Source organism: Fundulus heteroclitus, chromosome 4, assembly GCF_011125445.2.
Source record: "Fundulus heteroclitus isolate FHET01 chromosome 4, MU-UCD_Fhet_4.1, whole genome shotgun sequence".
NCBI classification, from domain to species: Eukaryota; Metazoa; Chordata; class Actinopteri; order Cyprinodontiformes; family Fundulidae; genus Fundulus; species Fundulus heteroclitus.
In genome coordinates, this window is record NC_046364.1 from 3,622,286 (window position 1) to 3,650,230 (window position 27,945).

The following is a 27,945-nucleotide window of genomic DNA, read 5'->3' on the forward strand; positions in this document are numbered from 1 at the left end:
TCATTTTGAAGCACTTTTAACCACTTTATTCATCCATTTTTAAGCCCTTGACAACAAATTAGAGAAGCATAAATTTAATAAAACTGTGGGTACGACTGGCCCTTCACTAATTATTAGTAGTTTTCTGTATAATCAACAGTTAATCATCTTTAATTCATTCCCATCTGTTGTACGAAGGTTACCCAAAGACAATTTTTCCCTGATAGACTGGGTTAAATGCAGATGAGGTAGGCTGAAGGAGGGCGGGTCTCATTAATCAATCATCTGAGCCGGGTTACGCTGTGTTTATCTCTACGGTCTGAGCCACGCTGCAGAGTCCGTCCGCTTCCTCCTGCAGGAACAGCAGCTCTCCCACCGCCTGCTGCCCCTGGACCACGATGCACTGCTCCGCGCCGTCAGATATCATCAGCTCCACCAGCTCCGGCTCGGCGCCTGCAGGCAGGGATGCGTCTGTGGAGAGGAGCAGAGGCCCGGAGGCCGCAGCATGGAGGTCGTCTGTGTGGACATAAACGACGGCGTGTCGGACGTCGTCTGCCGCTGATGCTCGGACAGTTTTAAAATCCTCATCCTTTCCCTCTTGCTTTGCTCGTTTCCCTGCAGCTTCTGCATCCTTCGCTCCCGTCTCTGGAGGATGCAGAGTCTTCTTCGGTCGGCCCCGGATCGGTCTCAGGTGGCCGCAGCCTGGAGATACCGGTTCCTGGGCGGCGTCGTTGTGGCTGCCCTTCGCTTCCTTCCTCTCCGCCTGAGTCTGAGCTCCCCCGTCTGCCCCGTGCTGAGCCTGGTGCCTCAGCAGACTCTGCTTCAAGGTGTACGCGGCGCCGCAGGAGCAGCTGTACGGCTTCTCCTTCAGGTGGGACGACCGCATGTGTCTCCTCAGTTTGGTGGCCATCGTGTAGCCTGAAGAGAAAACAAAAAAAAAGCTCCAATTACCAAATTAGGCCACCTGTGTGTAACTTAATCTCAGCATAAATGCAGCAGTTCGGTTTCTGGCCTCAGAGGCTGTTTAGAAAACGTTATGCCGCACTTTTTAGATTTATACGTGTGAAAAATTATTTAAATTGTGAATCGTTTTCAATCCCACTTCACAATTATTCACCACTTTGCGTTTGCCTATCGCACAAATTCCTAATAAAGCGCATTGAAGTTTGGAGTCGAAGCGTGATAAAAATCCAGCCAGTCCTACCAAAAACTTGCTACTATGGGAATTTACAGAATTCACCCGGGGGTTCGTGTGCATTCACCATCAGTTTAACCCTCAGCGTTGTTCTCTGAGCTTAACGAACACTTGAATGGACGCAGCTGAGCGGGGTTTCTGTACACACTCCAAAAACATGACGAAAGATGAGTAAAGTTTTCTTGAAATGATTGTATCTGTCCTTGATTTGAGAAGGAAGTTTAAATGCTCTTCCAATGGAATAAGATTTTTGCACTTAAAACAGGAGCAACTCACCTCCATCATCTTATTTCAAGTGTAGTTTATCTAATTATCTTATTTTAGGTGTCAGAATACTCACTCCATTGGCAGATCATCTTATTTACCTGCTCAAATTAAGGACAAATACACGCCACCGAGCTTTTAAACAAACTGAACCCAGACGGCCGCTCAGAGAGGAAGCCTTGGTGGATGGAGTCAGAAAGCCTTCCTCTCTGACAGCCTCACAGGTAGATCTTACATTTAAACCGCAGCTTTGAGAATCAATCAATCAATTTTTCCTGAACTAAAAAAAAAAATACAAAAATAAAATGGATGTAAACCTTGATCATCGCCTGTTTGTTTGTAATGTGAACCGGAGTACCCAAATAAAATACTCTATTCTAATCCAATCAACCATTCGGTCTCCCAGCGACCAGCACAGCCAAAGGGATCAATGATGGTTTAGTTTATTTAACGGGGACAGTTTAGATAAAGTGAATAAATGAGTAATAGATTTGGAAAGATTTTGGTTGACTTTTAATGTTATAGTGAGCTCTTTTCTCCACTGTGAAGATACTGGCTTCAAGGCCTGGGATTCCATTTCTGTCCTAGTTTCCTTCTTTCCTTCCAGAACTCCGTGTTTTGCAGGATTTATTTCCCCCAGTAAGTAAATGTATGCAAATGAATGGATCCAGAAAAAAAAAAAGAATAAAATCGAGCTGAAAACTGCTTCTGCCGTCAGGTGGCTGGGTTCAGCCTCAGAGACGGGGTCAGGAGCTCCGTAGTCAGATTACAGATTATAAACATCTGCAACAAAAAGAGACACATCTTTTCAGTGTGAGATTACCCTGCTGCAGCAAAAGGTGGATTTATTTAAAGACTTTTCACGATAATTTAAATCGCAAAATAAGCTTTGGCAAGTTTGCCTCGGTCTACAAACTACACCACATGCATAAACTTGGTGGTGTCGACAGTCTCCGTGTCCAGAAATATCTACTTCGCCAGCAGTTTGAGCGTGTTAGGCAGTCAAAAGGCAGAAAATATCTCATTTGCCTCCAACTTTATTATTAATGAAACCAGTGAAGTCAGCAAACACGTTTTTTTTTTTTACTGATGAACACTCGATGAAAAGAATATGTGAACATATGCGGGAGTCATCAGCAGGCTGCGCTTTCCAACCATGCATGCAGAACCGAGCGTCTGCAGCCTGCTGGGTGAGATAAACATGGCCGCTTGGCTGGAGGACGAGGAAGAGGAGGGGGAGACGGGCCGGTTAGCGCTTCACGCCGCCGACTGGCTTTATCATCAACTCATGTTTCGCAGCTTCGTCTCAGCTGCAGCTGAAACTCCCTTAATTCTACGATGAAAGAACAAAGTTGAGGCATAAAATGTATGAAAATACGTCTAAAAGCTTTAAAATTAAAACTATATAACACCCTTACAATGAATACCGCAGTGAAAAATGTTTAAAGTCAGCTCTAATTCTTGCATGTTTTCCTTCCTTCCTTATAATCTGTTAAAGCAGCAGCTGATCAGCAGCTCTCTGAGGGTCCTCCACATTTCTTCTTCTCACGCATTTTCAGTCCAGTCGTCGTTTCCCAAACTTGCTCCTGTGCTTAGAAATCCAGTCGCGTTGGCGTTATTCACCTGAAGGCGTTCAGTTTGTGTCATCCTGCATGTGTCAGGCCTGACTGAAAACCAAACCCGGTCCAAATGACACGGAACCACCCGCACAGGGCGCCCTGCCGACGCACCAACGCCCCCCTGAACACATTTAGTTCTTTTTTTTGTATGTAAACGTATTTTGTTGGGATGTTTATGTGAGCGCAAATGAGTCGAGATCAGTGTAAATGTGACGCACTGTTCACGGGTTCAAGGTGAATTTACAGAGAAAAATCTGAAAAGTGTGGCGGGCATCTGTCACATTTCACTGCAGTTACAGCTGAAAGCCTTTAGGGGGCATGATTCTACCAGGTCTGCACATCTAGAGATGGACATTTCTGCTCATTCTTCTTTTGGATTTGGGTCTGGACTTTGACTAGGCCATTCTAACAAATAAATACGGTTTGATCTAAACCATAATATCTCTGGCTGGATGTTCAGGGTGGTTGTCCTGCTGGAAGACGACTCTCCTCCCCGGCTTCAGGTCTTCTGCAGCCTCTAACAGGTTTTCCTCAAGGACTGTCCAGGATTTAGTTCCATCCATCTTCCAGAGGGACTTATTAAATATTCTTAGGTAATTTCAGGGTGAAAAGGCTACATTTTAGCCCCTTCTGATCCAAGCACCTTTTTCCACGTGTTAAAACCAAAACTTTAATAATGGCATCAATATCATACAGTTAGGCCCATAATTATTCATACCCCTGGCTGTTGTGTTTTAAGATCAGCAAAAAATATAATGTAGAAAGAACAGTAATTGCCTGAAGATTTAAATACTAAATAGACTGAAATTTGACCACTTAACTAAGCTGTTGGAGGAAACAAATGTTTAAAGCAGGGGTGTCAAACATACGGCCCGCCGAACAATTTAGTCTGGCCCTGTGGCTAAATGCATTATCATTATAAAAAAAAATAAAAAATTATTATTATTTTTTTTTTTTCTGGCAATGTGGCAATAAGATGCCACAAAGAGCTCATCAGATTTGACTTTCACAAGTGGACAAGATAAAAGGAAGAGAATGATAAAACAATTATTGAAAAAAACATGTACTTTGTTTAATTGAAAATATGCAGTTCCTATATTGTCCACGAGGGGCGCTGTGTTTTAATTAGCAGATTAAGCTTCAGGTGTGGAAAAATTCAAATAATTTCTTAATTTTTATCTGTTTGATGTATTTTGTCATGTAGGACAGTGTTTTTAAGTTCCAAAAAATGTAAATAAATGTTTTTCAACATTGTGCAATCACTGTGATCAGTTCTTATGCATAATGCACAAGTAAATGTTTAACTGAGTAAAAGTATTGTTGAAATTGCACATACTTTTCTTAAAAACGCTGAGGTTATTCATAATATATTGTGTAAAAGTGAAATTAACTTAATATAAAAATCAACAAGTCCACATTTATTAGTTCTATTTAATCTTGCAATGAGTTTACTCGTGTGGCTCTCTTGAGATCAGATTAAGCTGTATGCGGCCCCTAAACCAAAATGAGTTTGACACCCCTGGGTTAGAGGTTGGTTATGTGCTCTTGTGCTGGATTCATGTCATCTTAAACTCCTGGATCTTATAATCAACATTTACCTCAACATTTAAGCCATGGCAATAATGTGGAGAGTTTTTTAAAGTTTTTTATAGCGTCTAACTTTGTGCGAATAAAATCTCTTGTGTTTCAAGACCCTCAAACTCTGCAGCTTTAGTTTGGCGGCACGGCTCCCGCGATAAAGAAAACCGCTCTTTCTGAAAAGGGGAAGGAAAAGAAATCTGGGCGAAGTTCCTCACAGGATTAAGGAGACGATATCAGATGATTTTCTCTTCATGCAGAATATGTTTGAATGTGTTCAGAGTGACATCTTCACCTTTTCCACAGATTGAGCAGCGATGGGGTCTCTCTCCGGTGTGCAGCCTCTCGTGGTATCTCAGACTGTGGGGGTCCCTCAGCGATCTCCCACAGTAGCTACAAAGGAACCCTCCTTCGGTGTGGGAGAACATGTGCCGCTGCAGATCCGACTTCTGAGTGAAGGTCTGGAGGCACTCGGGGCAGGGAAAGGGTCTCTCCCCGCTGTGGACTCTCAGATGGCTCTCCAGGTTCCCTGAGGCCGACAGACAGAGACAGCAGATGAGCTGCTGGAGAACAGGGGGAGGAGGGCGAGGGAAAAATATGCGTCTGTCCAACAATGGGAGAAAAATTAGCCTCACTGCAAAAAGGTAACTAAAAATAAGTAAAATTTTCTTGAAATTAATGCATTTCTCCTTGACTTGAGCAGGTAAATAAGATTATTTGCTAATGGAATGAGTATTTTTACCCCTAAAATAAGATAATTAGATATACTGAACTTGAAATAAGACGATAGAGACGAGTTGTTCCTATTTTAAGTGTAAAAAATCTTTTTCCATTGGCAAACAATCTTATTTACCTGCTCAAATCAAGAAAAAATACTCTCATTTCAAGAAATACTTTCTTATTTTTTGTTCGATATTTGCAGTGCAAACATAAATGCAGTGACTTTGACGGAGGAAAGACTACAGAAACCGATCCCAGCTGGAAGTTTCCTCCGAAAGGTGGAAACTGAGCTGTCCCTGTTTCTACTTAGAGCAACTCTGGCATCTTTATAGCTTTAAAATACTAATAAGAAGTAATTTTACCCGCAGTTTGTTCATTTAACCATCGATCTCCAGTCACAGTAAAATGAAGGTTCACCCCATCTCTATTCTCAGAAAGTCTCAGTTATCTGGGTCAGCAAACAGGCTTAAAATGGAGGCATTCTCACAGCATCTGTGGTCTTAATCAGGTTTTAGGATAATTTAATTTAAATTTAATAATCTCACCTCGCGTTTATAAAAACAACCAACAGATTCCACTTAAAAATGGAGAAGCTGGGTTCTAAACTAAGCTCACCCCAGGACTTGTAGGACCAGCTTTAGCAGCAACAACTCTAAGCAGTGATTTTCTGCCTGACTTTCTCGGTCTGTCACAACGTTGTGCAGAGATTTCGCTCCACTCTTCTTTCCTTTGCTTCGGTTCGTAAGGTTTGCAGACATTTCTTTTCTGCACAGCTCTTTGAAGCTTTAACTGCAGCATTTCAGTCTGAGCTCTGGACGTTAACTGGGCCTTGATTATTTTCTTTGTCAGCCACTTTGTTGTAGATTAGCGGCTTTTTTGGGCTATATGATTTTGTTCATAACTCAGATTTGTTTTATATATTTACCACTCGTGAATAAATGTTCCTCTTACAAAAATGATGGACTTCATATAGTTTGGAAAGGTGCTCTTGAACCCTAAACCGGCTAATGGGGTTAAAATCTCATATTAAACAGGTTTCCAGGGTTTCCTTATTTCACCTCCGGAATATACCCAAAATCAGAAGTATTCTGTTCAGGAGTGATGCTGAAAAACTAATCAATGCATTTTTTACTTCAAGGCTGGACTATTGTAATTCTTTACTATCAGGAAGTCCACAAAATGCAGCTCAAAGTCTTCAGCTGATCCAAAATGCTGCAGCAAGAGTTCTGATGAAAATCAACAAGAGGGATCATATTTCTCCAATTTTAGCTTCCCTTCATTGGCTTCCTGTTAAATCAAGAATAGAATTTAAAATTCTCCTTCTAACGTATAAAGCCCTTAATAATCAAACTCCATCATATATCAGAGCTCTGATTACCCCGTATGTTCCTAACAGAGCACTTCGCTCTCAGACCGCAGGTCTGCTGGTGGTTCCTAGAGTCTCTAAAAGTAGAATGGGAGGCAGATCCTTTAGCTATCAGGCTCCTCTCCTGTGGAACCAACTCCCAGTTTTGGTCTGTGAGGCAGACACCCCGTCTACTTTTAAGACTAATCTTAAAACTTTTCTTTGTGACAAAGCTTCTAGTTAGAGTGGCTCATGTTACCCTGAGCTACCTCTATAGTTATGCTGCTATAGGCTTAGGCTGCTGGAGGACATCAGGGTCTATTTCTCTCTCTCTGCTGAGTTCTCCTACTGCTCTCCATTTTTATCAAAAGTAATTGCTAACTTTTTTTATTATTAAGCCGGCAAATCTGTATTACAAATGTTTTTATTGGTCTGATGTAATATTCTAATCCTAAATATTGTGTTTTCATTCGTTGTAAGCAGAAAGTATTATACTTAACAGACATAAAGGTTTGAAGACATCCTATATTATTCATAATAGAATCAAATATGAAATATGTCTGTCTTTAAATACACTTTAAGTTCATCACAATATTTCATCTCAATTCCCCTTGAATTAGGAAAATCAACATTTAACATGAGTAAGTAAGGAAAAGGGCAAAACTGTATATCTGAAGAGCGTTAAAATTAGTTATCTATGTTAAACTCTCCCATGTTTCTGGGTGATAAAGATTGGCTGCGTAGTTGTAGCTGTGACCAAGGGAGCGTTAAAAAAGCTGAACAAGCAAGAAAGTTGCTCAGTTGGCATCACTGCAGCTTTACACACACCTTCACTCAAGTATTTGCGAGCAAAGAAACGTCAGTCTCCTCAGATAAGCCTCGGCAAGACGGCAAGAGAGTCAATTTTACACAAAAGGCACTGCCTTTCCAAAGAGTCCTTGATCGTCTATGGCTACATCCCCCAGCAATGTCAGTCGTGTTGTCCTTTGCTTCTTCTTTTTTTCCTCATTTAACATAATAGGACATTAAAAAAGGAGATGAAAATCCAACAATGAAACACGCATAAAAGAGTCAGGAGGTCAGCAATCGTCTGTACTGAGGGATAAAAATATCTCCAAAGGCGTACATTTTAAAGGTAATTTATGTGAGTTTCTACAGTTAAGAGAAGAAAACTTAATATGTCTGAAGAATAGAAATCGTCACCCCTCAATGAACCTGAAAAAAACATAAAAAGGAGGGTTTTTACACCGGGGCTGACAGTCTAGACTGTGATCATTTCAGCTGATCAGAGAGAAAATGAACCGGGATGCTTCAGCAGACAGTATTCAAGCAGGACGACACAATGTGTTCATGGAAGCAGGTGTAGATGGAGGTCAGCAGCTAATTACAGACAAGTTGCTCCAGGAAAGTCTCACAGCTGCTCCCTCCTTATCAAGCCGAGCATTTAAAGTCTTAAACACCACAAAAGGCTGTTTGATAGGAAAATGGAAAATATTCTAAGATAAAAAGGATTCCTGGACACGAGCCAGATAAAAGAAAGAAGGTGATTTGAAAGTAAGTTTGTAAGAAGTATTTATTTGTCTATTTGAGTTAAAGTGTTGGGATGGATGGATGGATGGATGGATTGAAGGAACAATGGATGGATGGATGGATGGATTAAAGGAACAATGGATGGAAGGAAGGAAGGAAGGAAGGAAGGAAGGAAGGAAGGAAGGAAGGAAGGAAGGAAGGAAGGAAGGAAGGAAGGAACAATGGGTGGATGGATGGATGGATGGGTGAATGGAAGGAAGGAAGGAAGGAAGGAAGGAAGGAAGGAATGCAGGAAGGCAGAGGAAGGAAGAGGAAGGAAGGAAGGGAAGGAAGGAAGGAAGGAAGGAAGGAAGGAAGGAAGGAAGGAAGGAAGGAAGGAAGGAAGGTTGAATGGATGGATGGATTGAAGGACGATGGATGGATGGATGGATGGATGGATGGATGGATTGAAGGAACAATGGATGGATGGATGGATGGATTGAAGGAAGGAAGGAAGGAAGGAAGGAAGGAAGGAAGGAAGGAAGGAAGGAAGGAAGGAAGGAAGGAAGGAAGGAAGGAAGGAAGGAAGGAAGGAAGGAACAATGGGTGGATGGATGGATGGATGGATGGATGGATGGATGGATGGATGGATGGATGGATGGATGGATGGAAGGAAGGAAAAATGGATGGATGGATGGATGGGTGGATGGATGGATGGATGGATTGAAGGAAGGAAGGAAGGAAGGAAGCAAGGAAGCAAGCAAGGAAGGAAGGAAGGAAAGAAGGAAGGAAGGAAGGAAGGAAGGAACAATGGATGGATAGAAGGAACAATGGATGGATGGATGGATGGATGGATGGATGGATGGATGGATGGATGGATGGAGGAAAATGTTGAACATGCTTTTTTTCGCATCACCTTCATTATTTTGACTGGGAGAGGTTGGATCTGTTTGATGGTGCTGAATTGGCGTGGACTTATTAATTTTAAAGTTTCAGTCATGTTGTTAATGATCCTCATACGTTGATTGATGGTAGCAGGATAACTAACAAATCAGACATATTACATTCCGTTAGCAATCATTTGTTTCCTCTGGGCTTTTGTTTATCTCTACACCGCTTAATGAAAAGCTCTCGATGAATGATTCACCACCGGCTGACAGAGCCCCCAGCAATGCTTAGGTTTTTATTTTATTTACCTCTTCTTCTAGCAGAAGTCGCTAAAGTTTTTAAAATAAAATAAAGAACTTGTTACCTTGAAAGAATACCTAACTCTTATTATACACTTTTGTTTTTCCAGTCAGGATTTCGTAAAAAATAATAGTACTACCGCTGCAGCACTTAAAAGTTTCAAATTATATACCAGAAGCATTAAATAAAACCTTTTTATTCTCTGTTTTTCTAGATTTGTAAGGGCCTTTAATTCACCATTTAATCAAATTCTAATTGGCTAACAATTGGGTTTTCCATCCAAACAGTTTGCTAACTACCTTATGGAAAGAACCCAAGGGGGTGCCACAAGGTTCTGTACTCAGCCCTTTGTTATTTACTTTGTACATACAATTTAATTGGAGAGAATATCCCAAATGCAATCCATCATTTTTATGCAGATGACACAGTGATATATTACTTTACACCTGTACCCACTGAAGTCTTTGCATATCTGCAGAATACATTTAATAGAGTACAGGAACAGCTCCGTCAGCTTTAACTTGCCCTGAATACTGATAAAACCAAGATGATGTTTTCAACAAATAAAAATTAGCAAGATCAAACCAGTCTGGTGTCTTCACTTCACGACAAACTACTTTAACTTGTATCTACTTTTAACTACATGGGGTTCTTGATTGGTGATAAATAGTTTTTTGAAGCACATATTCAGTATAACATAAAGAAGCTCAAGCTTTTACTTGAATTTATTTGCTGAAATATATCCTGTTTTTCTTAAACAGAAATTGGTGGAGTCAACTTTTCTGCCGAATATTAATTATGGTGTCATTACGCTCGATGCTTGCTAGTATTATGATGCTTTAATGTTTATCATAAGCTGTGGAGCTCTAACTCATCACCGCGTCTCATATAACAAAGTAAAAAGGCCATATTTGGATGTACGCCGACTTGACCATTGGCAGGTCTTGATTTACAAGGCTATTCTTAAAATAACTGCACTTTATTTATCATCTTTTTAAATTTCAAATAATAGGACCAATAGTCTCAGGATTTTCTTTATAATATTTTACTGTTCATGGGGTCAGAACAGAAAGACTTTTACCATTTCTCCCCCAACTTCACACTGCAAAAACTGAATTAGTGTATTTGTCCTTAATTTGAGCAGTTAATGAGATGATATGCCAATGGAAGTAAATTTAAAGTAGATAAACTACACTTGAAATAAGATGATGGAGATGAGTTGCTCCTATTTTAGGTGCAAAAATCTTATTCCATTGTCAGATAATTTAAATAGCTTCACTTTTAAGAGACATTTTGTAAATATTATAAAACAGAAATACCTTTATAGCCTTAATCAAAAGGGAAAGTCGGCATGACAGCGGCAAAAACAGTTCGACAGAAGAGACTAGACCAGGGGTGTCAAACATACGGTCCGCGGGCCGGATCCGGCCCGCCGAACAATTTAGTCCGGCCCTGTGGCTAAATGCATTATCATTTTAAAAAAAAAAAATTTTTTTTCCAGTGTCCTGTCTGGCAATGTGGCAATAAGAATAAGAATTGTTGTCTTAATGCCAAAAAGAACTCATCAGATTTGACTTTCACAAGTGGAGCAGTACTGCTTTTGCCATAGTGCTCCGCTTGATTTATGAATGTGAATAGTTTTATTATGATTCATGCGGGGAGTATCTCAAATGATATGGACACTACAATGGAAAAGTAGGAGAGGAAAGGAAGAACAAGAAGAAAAAAAACAAAAGGTGAAAGAAAGTTGAGATAAAAGGAAGAGAATGATAAAACAATTATTGAAAAAAAACATGTACTTCGTTTAATTGAAATATGCAGTTCCTATATTGTCCACGAGGGGCGCTGTGTTTTAATCAGCAGATCAAGCTTCGGGTGTGGAAAAATTTAAATCACTTCTTAATTTTTATCTGTTTGATGTATTTTGTCATGCAGGACAGTGTTTTTAAGTTCCAAAAAAATTTAATAAATGTTTTTCAACATTGTACAATCACTTTGATCAGTTATTATGCATAATGCACAAGTAAATGTTTAACTGAGTAAGAGTATTGTTGAAATTGCACATACTTTTCTTGAAAACGCTGAGGTTATTCATAATATATAGTGTAAAAGTGAAATTAATTTAATATAAAAATCAACAAGTCCACTTTTATTAATTCTATTTAATCTTGCAATGAGTTTACTCCTGTGGCCCTCCTGAGATCAGATTAAGCTGAATGCGGCCCCTAAACCAAAATGAGTTTGACACCCATGGACTAGACCTACACAAAAGATTAGTTAATATGAAAAAAAAAGCTAAATTTAAGGTTGAGCTATACAGCAGAAGAAAAAGACTTATCAGAAGGGGAACATATAACCTTTTTTATTTAACTGTGTGCTGCCACTCTTGGCCAGGTCTCTCTTGCAAATGGATGAATTATGGATGGATGTTTGGTTGGATTAATGGTTGGTTGCATGAATGGATGGATGTAAGTCCTAGATGACAGGAGAAGGACCAAAATCTTGATTTTTTTAGATAGTCTGGTTACTTTTCTTGACCTGAAAAATTATTCCCTCAGACTCCATACTTTCCAAACTGCGTAAAAAACCCATATATAAATCCTACTTTAACTATTTTATTCCACTTTCAGTTTTCCATCACAGCAGATGCAGCATTGTTTCTCCTCGTTCGCCCCGGTGGCCGTTAATAAGCTCAGCTGTCACCAAACATTAATCTGCACCCAGCTGATCAGAGCTGACTGTGGATGAGCTCGCTGCAGCTGCAGGAGCACATCTGTTCACCTGACGCTACCTTTCTGACTGAAGCGCTTCCCGCAGTGCTGACAGATGTGAGGCTTTTCCCCCGTGTGCAGCTTCATGTGGTTCCTCAGAGAATTGGGGTTGGCCAGCTGTTTCGAGCACACGGTGCACTGCACCTGGGAGAGCAGACACAAAATGGGTGACCTCAGAAGGCCGGTTGTGTTTTGCAGAGACAAGCCTGGGATGCAAAGCCAAAGATGCACCGGGAATAGGGATGGGAATCGAAAACCGGTTCCTGTTCAGAACCGGTTCCGTGTTTTACAATTCCGTGGCACCGTTTGGCAGCTTGCTAAACGATTCTCTTTTCGATTCCGTTGTGCTGCGGCTCTGAGCAAGTTACGCAAGTTACGCAAGTTACGTCACGTTTTTTACGTAAGTTACGCACACGGCATTCAGTGAGCAAGTACGATGTGACCAGGCGAAAAACCAAACAAAAAAAATGCCGCCCCATCGGGGGAAGCGGTCGAAGGTTTGGTTTCATTTTAAGGAAGAGAAAGATGGCAACGAGGCGCTTTGCAATCATTGCAAAATGGCATATACATCCGCGGGAGGAAATAGATCCAACAGGCAGAAACACCTGCGCACACAACATGGCATACAATTTAAGGAATGCTGTGTTTTTGATTCTTACCGGACAGAAGCTAAAGTTAGGACCAGCATGGAAGGCAACTCTGGTGGTAAGTAGCTAGTTTTACATCACTGGCTGGTTCCTAGTAAATCATATGCCATCTCTGGAAATAAACCAATTACCTACCTCTCTTTGGGGTTATTAAGGGAGTGTGCCTTTCTCGTTAATCCAGCCCTTCATTGGTAGCATGTTTAATTAGAACTACTGGTAGCTGGAATTCTTACATGATTCTAGCTATTGCAATGGATGTAACGAAACATGCTACGAAGTTGCTCCACAGTTCAGGGAGCGAGAGAAAGGTGATGCTCGTTTATTTAAATCAGGGGGAGATGAGTTTATTTCCCAAAATTGTACAGTAATGCTTTTTCATTAAACGGATGGCTTCTCCATTAGATTTAGATGACTGAGGTTATCTAAAGAGAGATTAATAAGCAACTGTCACAACAAACTTACATTTTCTTGTATTCTAAGCAACTCATCTACTGTATTTAAGTTTGTTCTTATATTCCTTTTTTTATTTAACCAAATATAAATGTTACTCCAGTTGTACATTTGCTGTGGACATCTTGACCTTGTTAGTTTGTAAGGTCGTGTGATAGTTAAGTAAACAAAGTTGATGCTCATCATCAAACTGTTTGTTCTCCTTTTTTCCCCAAATTGGAATCGAAAAGAGAATCGAATCGTTTCACAGAATCGATAAAGGAATCGGAATCGTGAAAATCTTTTCAATTCCCAACCCTAACCGGGAAAATCTGAAATATCTGAGGAGGAAATGAGAAGCATCGCTGAAACAATCCTCCTGGGTACCTTGGGTGATTGCGTGTAGACCACGCGGCTGCAGTGAAGCAGTCGGTGGACGCGCAGGGAGGGCCGGCGTGCGAAGGATTTGCCACAGTGCTCGCAGGTGTAGGGTTTCTCTCCGGTGTGCAGGACCAGGTGCTCCTTCAGGTCCCGCTTCAGGCCGTAGGTCTTCTCGCAGTGAGGACAGGAGAACGGGCGCTCGCCTCGGTGACTCATCTGGAAACAAACCCGCAGTTGTTTCAAACGACATGTCTGACCGCCGCTTCTGGTCCCCAACGGTAGGTAAACGTTTCTACGCGGCTTCAGGTGAGCAAGACGGGTTCCCTGAAGCTTCAAGACCCTTTTAGTCAAATGAGTTGAAGGGGAGAACAAAGCGTCTAAATCTGAATGCAGAGAATGCACCACAGCTGCATACTGAGAGAGAAACATAGAAACTAAATCGCTGCTTAATTATCTCATTTTATCACATTCCTTATTTTTTTCAGTCCTGTGCCTGTCAGCGGAAACGGATCAATCCGAATTACAGATTTCATTCAGCCTTTTTGTTTCTTGAACGTTTTCCAGTTTTAGTCAACCACAAGCATGTTTTTCTTTAGCAGGGACGAGGAAGACGGAAAAGAAAACCTGTGGAGGGTGCAGACGACATGAAACTAAGGTGGAGGTTCACCCTCCAGCAGGACAACCTGTCTGAACATTCAGCCAGAGATACTCCAGGATGGTAGGTGTTAGAATGACCTAGTCAAAGTCCAGACCTAAATCCAACAAGGAATCTGAGGCTAGACAAAAAAAAAAAAAACAGATGTTCACAGATGTTCTCTATCTAATCCGCTTTTTCTATTGAACAGACCTGCAGCTGGGACTACAGGAGAACACGGTTCTAAAAAACATTGACCCAGAAGGGCAGAATCTAAAGAGCACACTGTGGATTAAATATATATAAAACCCATATAAATTTGCACCACTATGTGTTGCTCCGTCACATGAAATCTGGCTCTCAGGTTTAAAGTCTACAGTTATGCTCTGTCTATCTGTTTTATTGACATTTATTCTACTTTTTTTTACATTTTCTTTTGTTCTATTGCAGCAGACTATATCTGATTTTCCTTTTTGAGGGGAATAATAAAAGTTTTTCTTAATTTAAACGTGGAAAAAAAAAGTAAATGTAATTTCTGCACAACTTCTGCACCCGTTACCTGGTGGGCTCTGAAACTTTCGGATGAGGTGTAGCTCTTCCCACAGTCGCGACAGCTGAACGGTTTCTCCTCCGTGTGGCAGAACTGATGTTTCCTCAAGTGACCGAGCTGGTAGAACCTTTTACCACAGCTGGAGCATCTGTACCGCCGCTCCCGGACCTCTGGCTGCCACTCTGGGGCCCGCTGGGCAGGGGCGGCTGCAGCGATGGATTCGCTTTCAGGAGGCGATGAGGTGCAGGAAACAGCGGGAGCCTCGGCCGGATCCCTCCTCTTTCCCTCGGTCTTCTGAGAGGAGTCGGATCGCGTTGGGGCGTGGCTGGCTCTGTCGGACACACCGTGGACCCGCCTGGGTTTAGCAGCCAGACGGGAGCTGGAGCGAACGGGAGGAGGGGTGGGAAGCTGTGGTTCGGCTGTGTCTGATAATCTTTCCTGCTCTGGGTCACATCGGATGGTTTTCGGTCTCCTCTTCCTCCTCGGTGTGCGTGGCTGACCCAGTGTGGTGACATGTTCTTCCTCACGCTGCGCAGTTTCCTTCTCCGGTTCGGTAACGTCTGTCTGTGGCTCGTTTGACTGATTCACATTCTTACCTGTCCAACAAAAGAATAAATAATGCAACATTTACTTTTAAATATACAGAAAAAAGTTTGGTTTTGTATCACTTGCAAATCCAAACAAGTTTTTACCAGTTTAATTTTATTTATTTTTTTAACCACTATTCTTCATCGTTGCAGACCTGGCTGCATGTTTCTGATGTTTTTCCTACTGGAAGGTCGACTTTCACCCCGTTGCAGAGTCCTCTGCAGCCTCTAACTGGTTTTCTTCCAGTATCAACATGTATTTAAGTCCATCCATGATCCCGTCAATGCTAACCAGCTTCCCCACAGGATGATGCTGCCACCACCATGTTTCATCCTAGGAATTGTGTGTCAGGATAATTGGCAGTGCAGGTTTTCACTTTCCTGCCCTGCTTCTATCAATATTTTAGGAACCTCTTTTTACATACCCTCCGAATTGTAAATTATGGATCTGGTCAGTTGGTCTCTCAATGCAATTGGTTACATTTTCTCAACGAGAAGACTGGGTGAAGGACAACCTTCGTAACCTTCTGCTTGCCTGCCTCATCCACCACAGCTCAACCTCTTCAATAAACCTTTTTAAACGTAACTCTGTGCCTGGTTGGAACATCGGGTTCTTTCAGCACTAATCGTTACATACTTAGTTTATTTTTGCTATTATTTATTTATTTTTATGATGTACATGTGGTCCTTGAGTCTGTTCAATAAATAAATGAAATTATGAATAGAAACAATTAGTGATAGGGCGGGACGATGTAGAAAAAAAAAAGCCTATCGATAAAATAGAAATCATATTGATCGATACTAATAATTATCAACAAATTCTAAACATATATTTTAAGTGCAGCCCCGACCATTTTATGCTGTTGCTTAGCAACCTGTTTTTAGATACAGAACAAAACTCAATCCTTTATTTAACCATGAAGTGGTGGGTCTGGTAAACTGATGGAGTGGAGGCAGAGTCAGTCGCCACAGACATTCAGATTGTGGAGAGCGTGGAGAGACCTTTGTGGAATCGGTTTCCGTGGCCAAGCAGCTGCAGCCAAGCTATACATCACCGAGGGCAAAGCACATCCCATAAACTCTTCAAAACCAGGTGGACAGCCTTCCCAGAAGAGCTGAAGCTGTTCTAGCTGCAAAGGGCCGACCAGCGTCGTATTGATGGATGAAACATGGGATGTCACCTCAGCTCAGACGCTCTGCAACATGTGGCTCTGGAGCCGAAAGTGGCTTTTTGAACTTTCCACAGTGGCTCTTAATAACTTTGACTACAAATTATATTTTTATTATGGTGTTTAAGTTAGGGCTGGGTGATAAATCAATTTAATCGATTAATTCGAATTTACAATTCTTTAAGATTTCATTTTTGGAAAATCTGGATTTTATTTTGCCAATACACTCATTGGGTTTCCATGAGGAGAACAGCATGTGATGCTGAACATATGCTTAGACAAATGTATTGTTAAGTGGAAACTTTTTTTTTACCATAATACTAGGTACTTCATTAACTTTTTTTAACTTAGTTTGATGTTCACAAGTGCAGTGAAGCCTGTTCTTAGCTCAATGTGTAATACCACTAGCAGCAAATGTTTTGTTATATTTTCATTGTTTATAATGGCACGGCTGCCATCTTGTTTTACAAGCATGTTTCACAGCTTGTTTTTAGTTGCACTTTGAATTCAGGTCAACTCCCTGACGAAATGCTTGACATAAAAGCAAGGTTTTAAAATAATTTCTTTAATTTCTTTTTATGAAACAAAAAGGAGGAAAAAAAAATCGATTAATCGGATTTGGTATGATAAAATCGGAGATTTATTTTTTTAACCATATCGCCCAGCCCTAGTTTAAGTGTAATAATGATAATAAATGCAGGTTTTAGCAGATTTTTCTTGGCATAATTGCTTTTAATTTTCACAGCGGAATGAGGCTAAAAGTGCCAGTAACATTTAATTCTAAATCAATATTTTTTCATAATGTTGGAAACAACATTATCAACAAATATCAACAACCCGTCCATCCTCTTTCTTTAGCCTCAAAATAGACATAAAAGGGCATTTCTTTAACGATGACAACATATTTCCTACGGTAGATCTTTATCACAAATTATAACTTATATCTTTTTTCCAAAAGGCCAGCCAACATTTGCGGCTCTGAACGAGTTTAATTCAAGTGGACTGTAGGAAAAATGGCTCTTTGGACTGTAAAGGTTGCAGGCCCCTGGTCTAGTCAATACAGGGGAGCGAAAACTTTTTGCAATATAGTGTCTATTCCCATGAATTATAATGGAAGTGGTTTCTCTGTCAAAGAAAATCTATTCATCCCAGCTCTCAATCTTTTCCTCAAACAAAAACAGTTCATTATTAGCTGTTTGCGTTTAAATTTTATCACACGTTTATTATTTTGTTTTTATGCAGAATTGATGCTCCAAATACACTCAAAACAACCGAGATTTGGAGGGATGAGCAAGTTTTAGTTGTTTAGGAAAATATAATCTGTTTTACCTTCATTGTTTATAGGTAAAACTGTTTCTAAACGGAAATATCTAAGATCTAATTAACTTTTTCAATCAATTAAATCTGTATTAGAGGCCCCACGTTTGGCTGGAAAGCTCAATTTTGGTCTCCTCTGAGCAGAACACCTTCTTGCACACGTTTGCCGTCTCTCCAACACGACTTATAGTCAACCAGCAAACTTCCTCTGGTTTTCTTCTCTGCGGCTTCTCTTCCATAAAGAGCTGAACTGTGGAGTGAAAACTGATGAACGGGTTCTCCCACCTGAGCTGTGGCTCTCTGCAGCTCCTCCAGAGGTACCCTGGGCCTCCTGGCCTTCCACAGAACGGCTGTATTTGTAATAAACATACGCTAAATTCCTCTGAAGGACTCAATTTACTATTGTGTGACTTTGTAAGTCAGTTGGCTGTATTTAAATTAAAGAGGGATGCATAGAAATCTGCGCCATGTATCGCTTTTCCTCTACTTCATAATTAAGCGCTGCTCTGTGTTGTCTGTCGCTTGATTACCAAATTGCTCATATTATATAAAGATGTAGTGATTTTCCGACAACTGAGCGTTTCTGTGCTAATAAAGCAAAGGGGCAAATGAAAGAAAATTGATAATTGCTTGTTTAATAATCCAATTAATTGTGAATCAACAGGGAACATTAAATGGAAAATGTGGCAGGTTACATTTCATGCAATTAGTAATAATTTGGTTAGTCGTATTGTTTCTGTGCATTTAAATTGTGTTTAAACCCCCATCGTGGAATCAAATGCTTATTTCGCCTCCTGATGAGTAGCGTGTGTAGGTGTATAAATAATGTTTCTGTGTTTAGAGGATTTCAGTTTCGTTGCTTCTTTTTGCCCTTTCATCATTTCCCCTGATTCATTTCAAAGCTTCTTTTTATCACCTCATTATTAATATTATTATTATTCCCACCAATGTTCGAGTTTTCCTTGCCCTATTCAAAACCATTAGAACAATGTAACATCCCTGCAGGCATCCCCAGCCTATCTTGTTATCTTTAATTTAGTATTTCTAATTGTTTTTAAGACGAGTTTTAGATTTATAGGCTCAATGTGTTTGAATCAACGTGCTAAGAGAGAGAGGGGGGGGGGGCATTTTAATAAGATATCCACAGCGTGTTGCTGCAGGGTGTTTTCTGCACGAAGCTCCTCCTTATCGTTCCATCAATCACGGCACTTTAAAGCTCTGCCGAGCGAAAACAATAAGGGATTAGAAGAGCTGAAGAGCATCTAATTCTAACATGACAAATACGCTGTAATGGTTTTGTTTTCTTGCATGAGTTTTCATTTAACCGATAATGAAATTATTCCTCTGACTATTATTTATGGGCAGATTTCATCTTCGTTTCAAGTTTATTCCTGCTGACCGAAGAGGATTATTATTATTTTTTATTTTTTTTACAAAGCTCCCATCTGAAACTGATTTTAAATAATGTCGACGTCAAAATTTCTATTATTGTGCTTCCAATCAGAACGCAATGTTAGACATCTCATTAACTCCTGCATCTTAGAGACTCTAACCACAAAACGTAAAGCTAGATTGAATCTTCTGGGATCATAAAGTGTGTTTAATGGCCGACTCCAGCATAGAAACCAATGGGGGTAGATTAATGGTGCCGCTGGAAACACCACGCCGCTATTTATTCATAGTTTCAGGGGTATCACCCTCATCGTTTGTGACACGAGCGAACGAAAGATGGTAAAATCTGAATTTTAAAGAGGATTATTGGCACAAAACAAACAAAGAATCAAGTCTCTGCAGACGTCGTGTGATATATTGTTATTTGAAATGTCATGATCTCGGCACTAGTGCTGGTCTGATCATCATTCCACACACCTGTGAAGCTCCGCCCCGTCACCATCCACACTCATCAGATCCACCTGCTTCTGCCACTATTTAACATGACAACATGTTCAGACCAGACACTAGTGCCAGATTATTTCGAGCCATAAATGGGACTAATCCAGCGTTCTGTTCCTGGATGCCTGCCTGCATGTTTCCTGACCTGTTCTGTCTCCTCATATCTGAGCCAGCCAGACCCCTGTCTGATCAGAAAGCCTGCCTGTTACCGGACCTGGACCTGTGCCCTGACCCTGCCTTGGATTTCCCCCTGGATTCTCTCTGGACCTCGGATCGCCCGGCTCAGATTCTGGACATTCCCCCAGTACATCCTGCTCGTCATCGTTAACACGGTTCTGACCCTTTGACCACCAAAAACCAGCCAAAGCCCGCCATCAGGTTTTCCAGACGTTAACGAGGCTCGTTAGCGTGCCGAACCATACAGCCGGAGCCGGCTATCACTATCCCTGCCAAACCCTGCATCATGATAGACGCTGACCATAACTCCGCGACCAGCCGCCGTTTAGCTCTCAATAAACTGTTGTCATTTACATACTGCTTGTCTAGTTTGAATTCTGGGTCTTCTGTTTCTGACCGTAACATGAAAAGCATTTGGGGAACTAACAGTCACGCTGTAGACGTGGTGGATGATTTCCTGCACGCTTCCCAGATCTCCAGCTGAGACGTCCTGTGGTGCAAAAGCCCCGCCTGGACAAGGTGCTTTGGAGCGCTGGGTCTCCTTGATGTTTAAATGTTGCCGCGGTACCAACATTGTGATATCGGTACCGGTACCAACATGTATTTCAATACTTTTTGATACTTATGATGAAAAATATCATTACTGAGTCAAAGCGCTATACAGGACTGTCTCAGAAAATTAGAATATTGTGATAAAGTTCGTTATTTTCTGTAATGCAATTAAAAAACATGAAATGTCATACATTCTGGATTCATTACAAATCAACTGAAATATCGTAAGCCTTTTATTGTTTTAATATCGCTGATTATGGCTTACAGCTTAAGAAACCCAAATATCCTATCTCAAAATATTAGAATATCGTGAAAAAGTATACTAGTAGGCTATTCGACTAATCACTTGAATCGTCTAATTAACTGGAAACACTGCAGGGTTTCCTGAGCCTTGAAAAACACTCAGCTTGGTTCAGTAAACTAAATCACAAGTATGGTAGTGGTTAAGAGACGACATCAGATTCTCACAGTAACTGGTGTACTGACCATGGCATTACTGTCCTTGATTGGCCTGCCAATTCCCCTGACCTGAACCCCATAGAGAATTTGTGGGCTATTGTGAAGAAGAAGCTGAAAGACACCAGAGCCAACAATGCAAATGAGCTAAAGGCCGCTATTGAAGCATCCTGGGCATCCATAACACCTCAGCAATGCCACAGGCTGATTGCCTCCATGCCACGCCGCATTGATGCAGTAATCTGTGCAAAAGCATTCCCAACCAAGTACTGAGTGCATTAATGGACATTTTCAAATGTTTGATTTTGTTTTGCTGTTATAATTTTTTTTTTACTTGGTCTGAGGAAATATTCTAATATTTTGAGAAAGGATTTTTGAGTTTTCTTCAGCTGTACGCCATAATCAGCGATATTAAAACAATAAAAGGCTTGAGATATTTCAGTTGATTTGTAATGAATCCAGAATGTATGACATTTCATGTTTTTTAATTGCATTACAGAAAATAAAGAACTTTATCACAATATTCTAATTTTCTGAGACAGTCCTGTACTTTTGGCTGATTGATCTAAAAAAAAAGAAGTCAGCATTGTGAAATCTCTGGGCTCACCTGAGTGATCTGATGTCTGACCTTTCCCCGTAGCGTCGTCGTCGTCGTACACCAGCAGCTCTGTTCCCGGATGGATGTCGTGACACGCACGCAGATACACATCCACACACGTGGCGTCACACACCGCCGCCACATTTCGCTGGGCTCTGCAGCGCGCCTGGCAGGCAAAGCTGAGGGAAAACAAGCATAAACGACAGGCTGAATCTAAATGAAACCGATCAGTAGGAAGCTCATCTTACATTAAAGCATCCGTGGAATAAAACACAGTCTGCTGCTGACAACATGGGAATAAAAGTCCATATTATGAGTAGTACAGCATGTAGGAATATCAGGATAAATATTTATTTTTGCTAGTGTGAGCGACTGTGTGGAAACTGACATGATGGTGCATTATTGTTCTTTCAGTTTCACTCTGTGGGGAAGAAAACTAGGCCAGTTTTTAATCAGGACACCTCAGAGTACACAGCCCGGAGACAATGTTGACGCAGATGCAGCTTTCACCAGAACAGAGGAGCAGATGAAATGCAGAGTGCAGTGGTGACAACACACGCCACACGCAGGAGAAGTCATCAGAAATGTACTGCGCAGAGAATGAAGTTGACAGACGTTTCAATAAAGCTACAACGTGTCTGCAGCAATGGGCCACACAAAGAAACGTGGGATTTTTCCTCCAGGGGAAACTTTTTTTTAATCCACTAAAATCTTGGACAAGCGAAACAATATTCTTTGGCCAAAAAAAAATTGTGAGACACACGACACAATGTTCAGCATTTTGACAAATAAGAAATCCACCACCAAATCTGTTTTTCTGAAGGAGAAAAAAGACAACATAAACAGATCTGCAATAATCGCTAAAATGAATCATCTTCTACTATCGGCATTACTTTGACTTTAACATGTTAAGCAACTTAATCATAACTGAAAAAACTAAGTGCAGAATGCACTGAAACTCAAGATGGGAGGAGAAAAAGAAGAACAGGCTGAACTTCAACTCCTTTTTACTTGAGTGATGGCGCTGAAAATGTTCTCATTTCGGAGGAATTACTGCGTAGACTTACTTGAACCATATTGGTTTTTGTACGGAAGCTTCTTGAGTAGTTGATCTCCCCATTAGTGCCTATAAAACACAACACGGATGAGTCTATTATACAGGGAATGATGCTTAAACCAGATTGTTTCATATGCTTTTCCCTCACAAACTATTGGACAACACTAAATAAACTTTACATGTTATGCTGATGATACTCTGCTGTATTTACCCATAAAGCCCAATAAACCAATCAGATCTTTAAACTGCAAGGATCTCTTCGTACTATAAAGCCTGGCTGGTTTCCAGTTGTCTGAAGATGTTTTTTCTTATTTGAACCTGAGCATTTTAACAAACTATTTAGCCAGTCACTTGTTCTGGAGGGCCCAGAGCAAAAGGACAAGTTCTTTAAATAAACTGGTTTCTAGGACCTTCTTCCTTAACCTGTGCAGTCGTGCCAAAATTAGAAAAACAAACCCAAGCATGTGTTATTTTAAAGCTGAATTGCATTCTTTTATTATCAGAAAGACTAAAAAATTATGGTAGAAATTCACAAGCTCATGCAAAACGCTGCATCTAGGGTCCTGATAAAGGATTGAGCTCTGAATTATAATATTTTTCATAGAAAGTACACCTGCTCCAGAGTTTCTGTTTACCTCTATCTCTCGCTGTTTCTTAGCTAGTTTAAATCTCAGGTACATTTCATATTTATGGCCTAATGACTTTTCACATCTAAGCTGACTATTCAGCATCAGGATAGCTACAACCAGTAATAATTACCGTGCATGTCAGACTCAAACGGACGTGCTGTGCTTTGAATAGCGCTCCGTTGACCGTCCTTGAAAAACTATCATTGCTTCATCTTTTCACTGGTTATCTTCATACATTCCCTCAGCAGAACATTTGGTGGAAATTACAAGGACCAATTCATTATCTTCCCACGGGGGTCAGAGCTTAATTGAGCGGTGACTTGCAGTTAGTTTGCTCCTTCTGCCTTCAAACGAGATAAAACAGCGTCAGACCGAGACGCCATTGTGAAGCACTTCAAGGTTGACACAAACTGACGCCGCAAAGTTACTCAGACATGGAGGATTCTGGCTATTTAACAGCCAGACAATGATCTTTATGAAACCAGCATCTTTGGTACAGAATGTTCACTGCTTTTCAATTCTGTAATACTCCTTCAAGTTCAGGCGCAAACGTTAACAGGCCTTAGAAAATGCGTGGCGTCTAACAATAAAGGAGATCTGTTAGGGACGCGAATGAATCTCTGTTTTATTTGCATTTATGAAAAGCACTCTAACCTGGCACCGAAGCAAAGATTTAGAAACAGAGTGCTGTTGATTGAAAAAGGTGAAAGATTTCAAGGAGAGGGAAGAAATTCAAGTGGTTAAAAGATACATCAGTCAGTAGAACCGGTTCCCTTTCAGCAGGTCCTTCACAAAACCGCTACTGACATTTCAGGCAGTTTGTCTCAAGGAGAAATTACTGCAACATCTGTAATGCTGCTGGGATGAGGGAAAGTATTTGAACCAAGTGAAAATCAAACAATTCAATTACATAAAATTTTATTTATAAAGCGGCAGTTTATGTAACACGTCATCTCAAGGCTCTTTCCAAAGTCAGACTCCATCAAATCCTCCAGGTTGGTGAGAAAGTTTCCTCTCTAAGGAAACCCAGCAGGTTGCATCAAGTCTTGACAAGCTGCATGTCTTCTCTAAGCCCCAGTGGGTGGAGGCAGATGAGCGTTTAAGGGGGTTTTCCTCTCCACTTTCGCTTCATGCATGCTCACACTCCAAAAACATGAGTAAAGATAAGTAAAGTTTTTTTGAAATGATTGTATTTATCCTTGATTTGAGCAGGAAGTTTAAATGCTCTGCCAATGGAATAAGATTTTTGCACCTAAAATAGGAGCAACTCAGTGTAGTATATCTAATTATCTTATTTTAGGTGTCAAAATAATCACTCCATTTGCATATTATCTTATTTACCTGCTCAAATTAAGGACAAATACACTAATTTCAAGAAATTTTTACTTATTTTTAATTCAGTTTTTGCAGTGCAGTATGAGGGATTGCTGCAAAGCCATCAACAATGCAGACGACTGTCCACTGTGGCTCTACGCTCTTTCAGGAGGAGTGAATGCTGCTTGGAGAGACTTGATGCAACCTGCTGGGTTTCCTTAGAGAGGAAACTTTCTCACCAACCTGGAGGATCTTGAGATGACGTGTATCATGAATTAGCGCTATATAAATAAAATTTTATTAAATTGAATATAAGAAAGTGGATAGAAGTGGATCTGCACTGAGAAACCAACAAATTCTGAAAAAACTCTGAACTTTTTTGACAGGAAGTAGTTAAATATCCAGTCAGGATGATGCCAGAAGCTCGTTGAAGGCTGAAGAATGCACGAGTTTAAGCCATTTAAGCCAGCATGTATCTTTTTGACCAGAAGTTTAAGACCTTTTAGTCAGTAAAATCAGAAACTGGACCAAGCCACTTCACCTCCTCATCCTTGGAGCTGCTGCAACAAACTCTTCCTGATTGGTCGTTTTCAGTGGGTTTGTTGCCTCGCCGTTGGATTCCCGGCTCTGAAAGCCTCTTGGCAACCCGCTGCGTGTCGCCCTCCCCCCCCAGCAGAGCCCCGGCCTCCAGCCGTCGACCCACCCACCAAAGCCCCACGCTGCCTTCACAGAGCAGCGAAGGGCCCAAAGCAAAGCCGCGGGGAAGCACAGAGGAGAGGAAGGAGGTGATATCAGGCGGGACGGGAGGCAGAAGACGGGCCATTCACCTGGAGAGGAAAATAAAACGCAGGATGTGATTATGTGCGGACAGGAGGCTTTATTTATCATCTTAACTAAACATACATGTGTTGACAAGTCAAAAACGTTCCCACACAGGAACGTTTTTGACTGTCAGCACATTCAGAGAACGCCCGTCATTTGGGCACAGGATTTAAAAAAAACTGGTGCAGATTATCGCCACCTATCAGGATTTAAGCAGCTTTGAAGCTGAGCTCCTCGGTGAAAGCAAAGGCGTGAAGTTCTTAATCAAACTTTCCTTCAGGATGGAGATAAAAACACACAATGACAGGACCTGAGCTGATTAAGTCAACATCTCTTTTTTTTGTCTCCATTGGGTGAAATCTGTCTCGGACAGAAGGGGTACACGGCACAGCCACGCTTCCATAACGTCACAAAGGTAATAAATACATGGAGTTTAATTAATCATTATTAAAATAAACATTATTTCAGTAAAAAGCACATCACTTACAAGGTTTCTATTGAAAAATTTTTAAATTAAAAGCACAATAAAGGTTAAGTTACTTAAAACAGCGTCACATTCTTCAGATTAGACAAAACTGAAAGAACCATAAAAAAATAACCTCTAATAATTTTAACTTGTTAATGAGGAATTACTAATCTAGGTAGCTCCGCTCTGTTGCCTTTAATTGCCTACAATTTTGATGAGAGCAGAAACTGGATTTTTGTTTAAAGAAATATGAAAACGCAATGAAAGAATAATGCTACACATTTAAGGCATAAATAAATCCAGTTAATAACCTCTTCTGAACATTTTGAACGTATTTGAACCTTTCAAAGGCCTAAAATGGACGTGAATATATTCAGGAATTTAGAGAGAAGCCCGGCTGTAAAACAGGGCTGGTTAAACATTTTGTTGCACTAAAAGTTGTGTTTTTATTGCAAAACAAAAATTTCTTGATACAACACTTGTACCATAATGCTCCGACCCTGCTCTAAAACAGTACAAAACAGACAATTTAATGAACAAGCAAACTGTGCAATGAACAAATTCCTGTGTTAAATTGATTTTTACCAGTTTTGACTTCACTAAAAATCGGTTTGCAATTTCAATGTGGTGTACCTACAGTAAATTACGTCAATAAAGCCATATTTTCTCACAGTCCTTGAGTTATCGGTGGAAAATAAGTGCAAAGGTTATATTCTGCAATTCTGTTATATTTTTAGTGAAGAAATAATTGAAATAAAATTGTTTCAGTTAATGCTTAGAGGCTGGATGCTGACATTTGCCAAAGTCCATCCCCTGACAATGATATACTTCTCTTTTCAATTATATTTTGTGCCAAAAGTGCCATAGTGTAATAAATAGATAATTAATTTCATTATCTTATAATATAGTTTATAAGTAAACTAAAACGTAAACTAAATGAACTTAACAAATTAATAAGGAATGCATTTACAATTATTTATATGTGCCAATAATTAAATATTAAATAAATATTTAAATGTGAACTAGAGTTAAACTTCTGAGTTAATATCTGTTCAAAACTACGTACATTTAATTTAAGGAGTATTATTGAGTACTACTATTTCATCATTCCTGTGCTGCAATGCACCTTAAAAACATTTAAACCAACAGTGCAGCTGGTTAAATGGACCCCAGATTTCACTGATTACTCTGCACAGCATGTCATCTTTATTCAGACTATATTAAAAACAGAAAAGAGATCACGACTGGCTAACAGATTGAATAAATACATAAATGCAGCATAAAATAATTACAGTCAATGATATACAAATCAATTTTATTCAGTAAAATATACATTTTCAGTAACAACATAATGAACTGATTATATTTACTAACTTAACTCTGTATTTAAGGGAAGGTCATAATTAATTTAGTTTATTATTAAATATTAACACATTTAAGTCATTATTTAATTATTTATTTAATGAATTGTGGCAAATCTGAAGGGCGTTAAAAGCAGCAGTCTTGGCTTAAAATAGAAAACATTAGCCACTGATTGTAATGTAAATCGTGTTTAGTTCCGCTCATAACGCAGAGAAACTCACAGCTGGCCAACAGATAAAAACACATCCAGGATTGACGCGTTAGCACGAAAGCGACACGTATCTGCAATTTGTTTCAATTAAAATTTATTTTTCAAGGGCTTTATGATTCACAGCATTTATAAAATAAATTCTAGAAACATCGAAGCGCTTTATGAGCCACCAAAGCAGGTGGCGAAAGTAAATGTTTGTATTTGTTGACGTAAACAACACACGTTAGCATCGGTTAGCCTCGGCTAACCCGTCTCCTGGTAATGACCCAAAAACTGCTCAAACAAATTAGGTGGATAAAGAACGAGTTTTGTACATACACTAGATGTGTTCGGTGTCTTGAATTGATTGTGACGTGTTTACAAAAACAACATTTGCCTGTCTTAAATAACTCTGGGAAAGCTACTGTTATCCAGCAAAGAAAAACACATCAGCGCAGCGGAAGTCCGGATGGAAACATGGGTCGCTTTATTTGATTCCGCCTAAGGGTTAGACAAATGCAACGTTATTGAACTTGAACGCTCAGTT

The 27,945-nt window shown here is 40.2% G+C and overlaps 1 protein-coding gene across 1 annotated transcript; it reads right to left on the reverse strand.

Annotated features, from left to right (window-relative positions):
- Window positions 1–27,847, reverse strand: znf408 (zinc finger protein 408). The gene is made up of 9 exons (XM_012880743.3): window positions 27,738–27,847; window positions 25,100–25,385; window positions 22,626–22,684; window positions 21,568–21,737; window positions 14,819–15,405; window positions 13,632–13,841; window positions 12,189–12,312; window positions 4,931–5,164; window positions 1–897 (listed from the first exon to the last, which is right to left on the reverse strand). Exons 2-9 carry the CDS (start codon window positions 25,379–25,381, stop codon window positions 275–277), a joined length of 2,289 nt encoding a protein of 762 aa, XP_012736197.2. The 5' UTR covers window positions 25,382–25,385; window positions 27,738–27,847; the 3' UTR covers window positions 1–274.
- Between the last annotated feature and the right edge of the window lie 98 nt (window positions 27,848–27,945).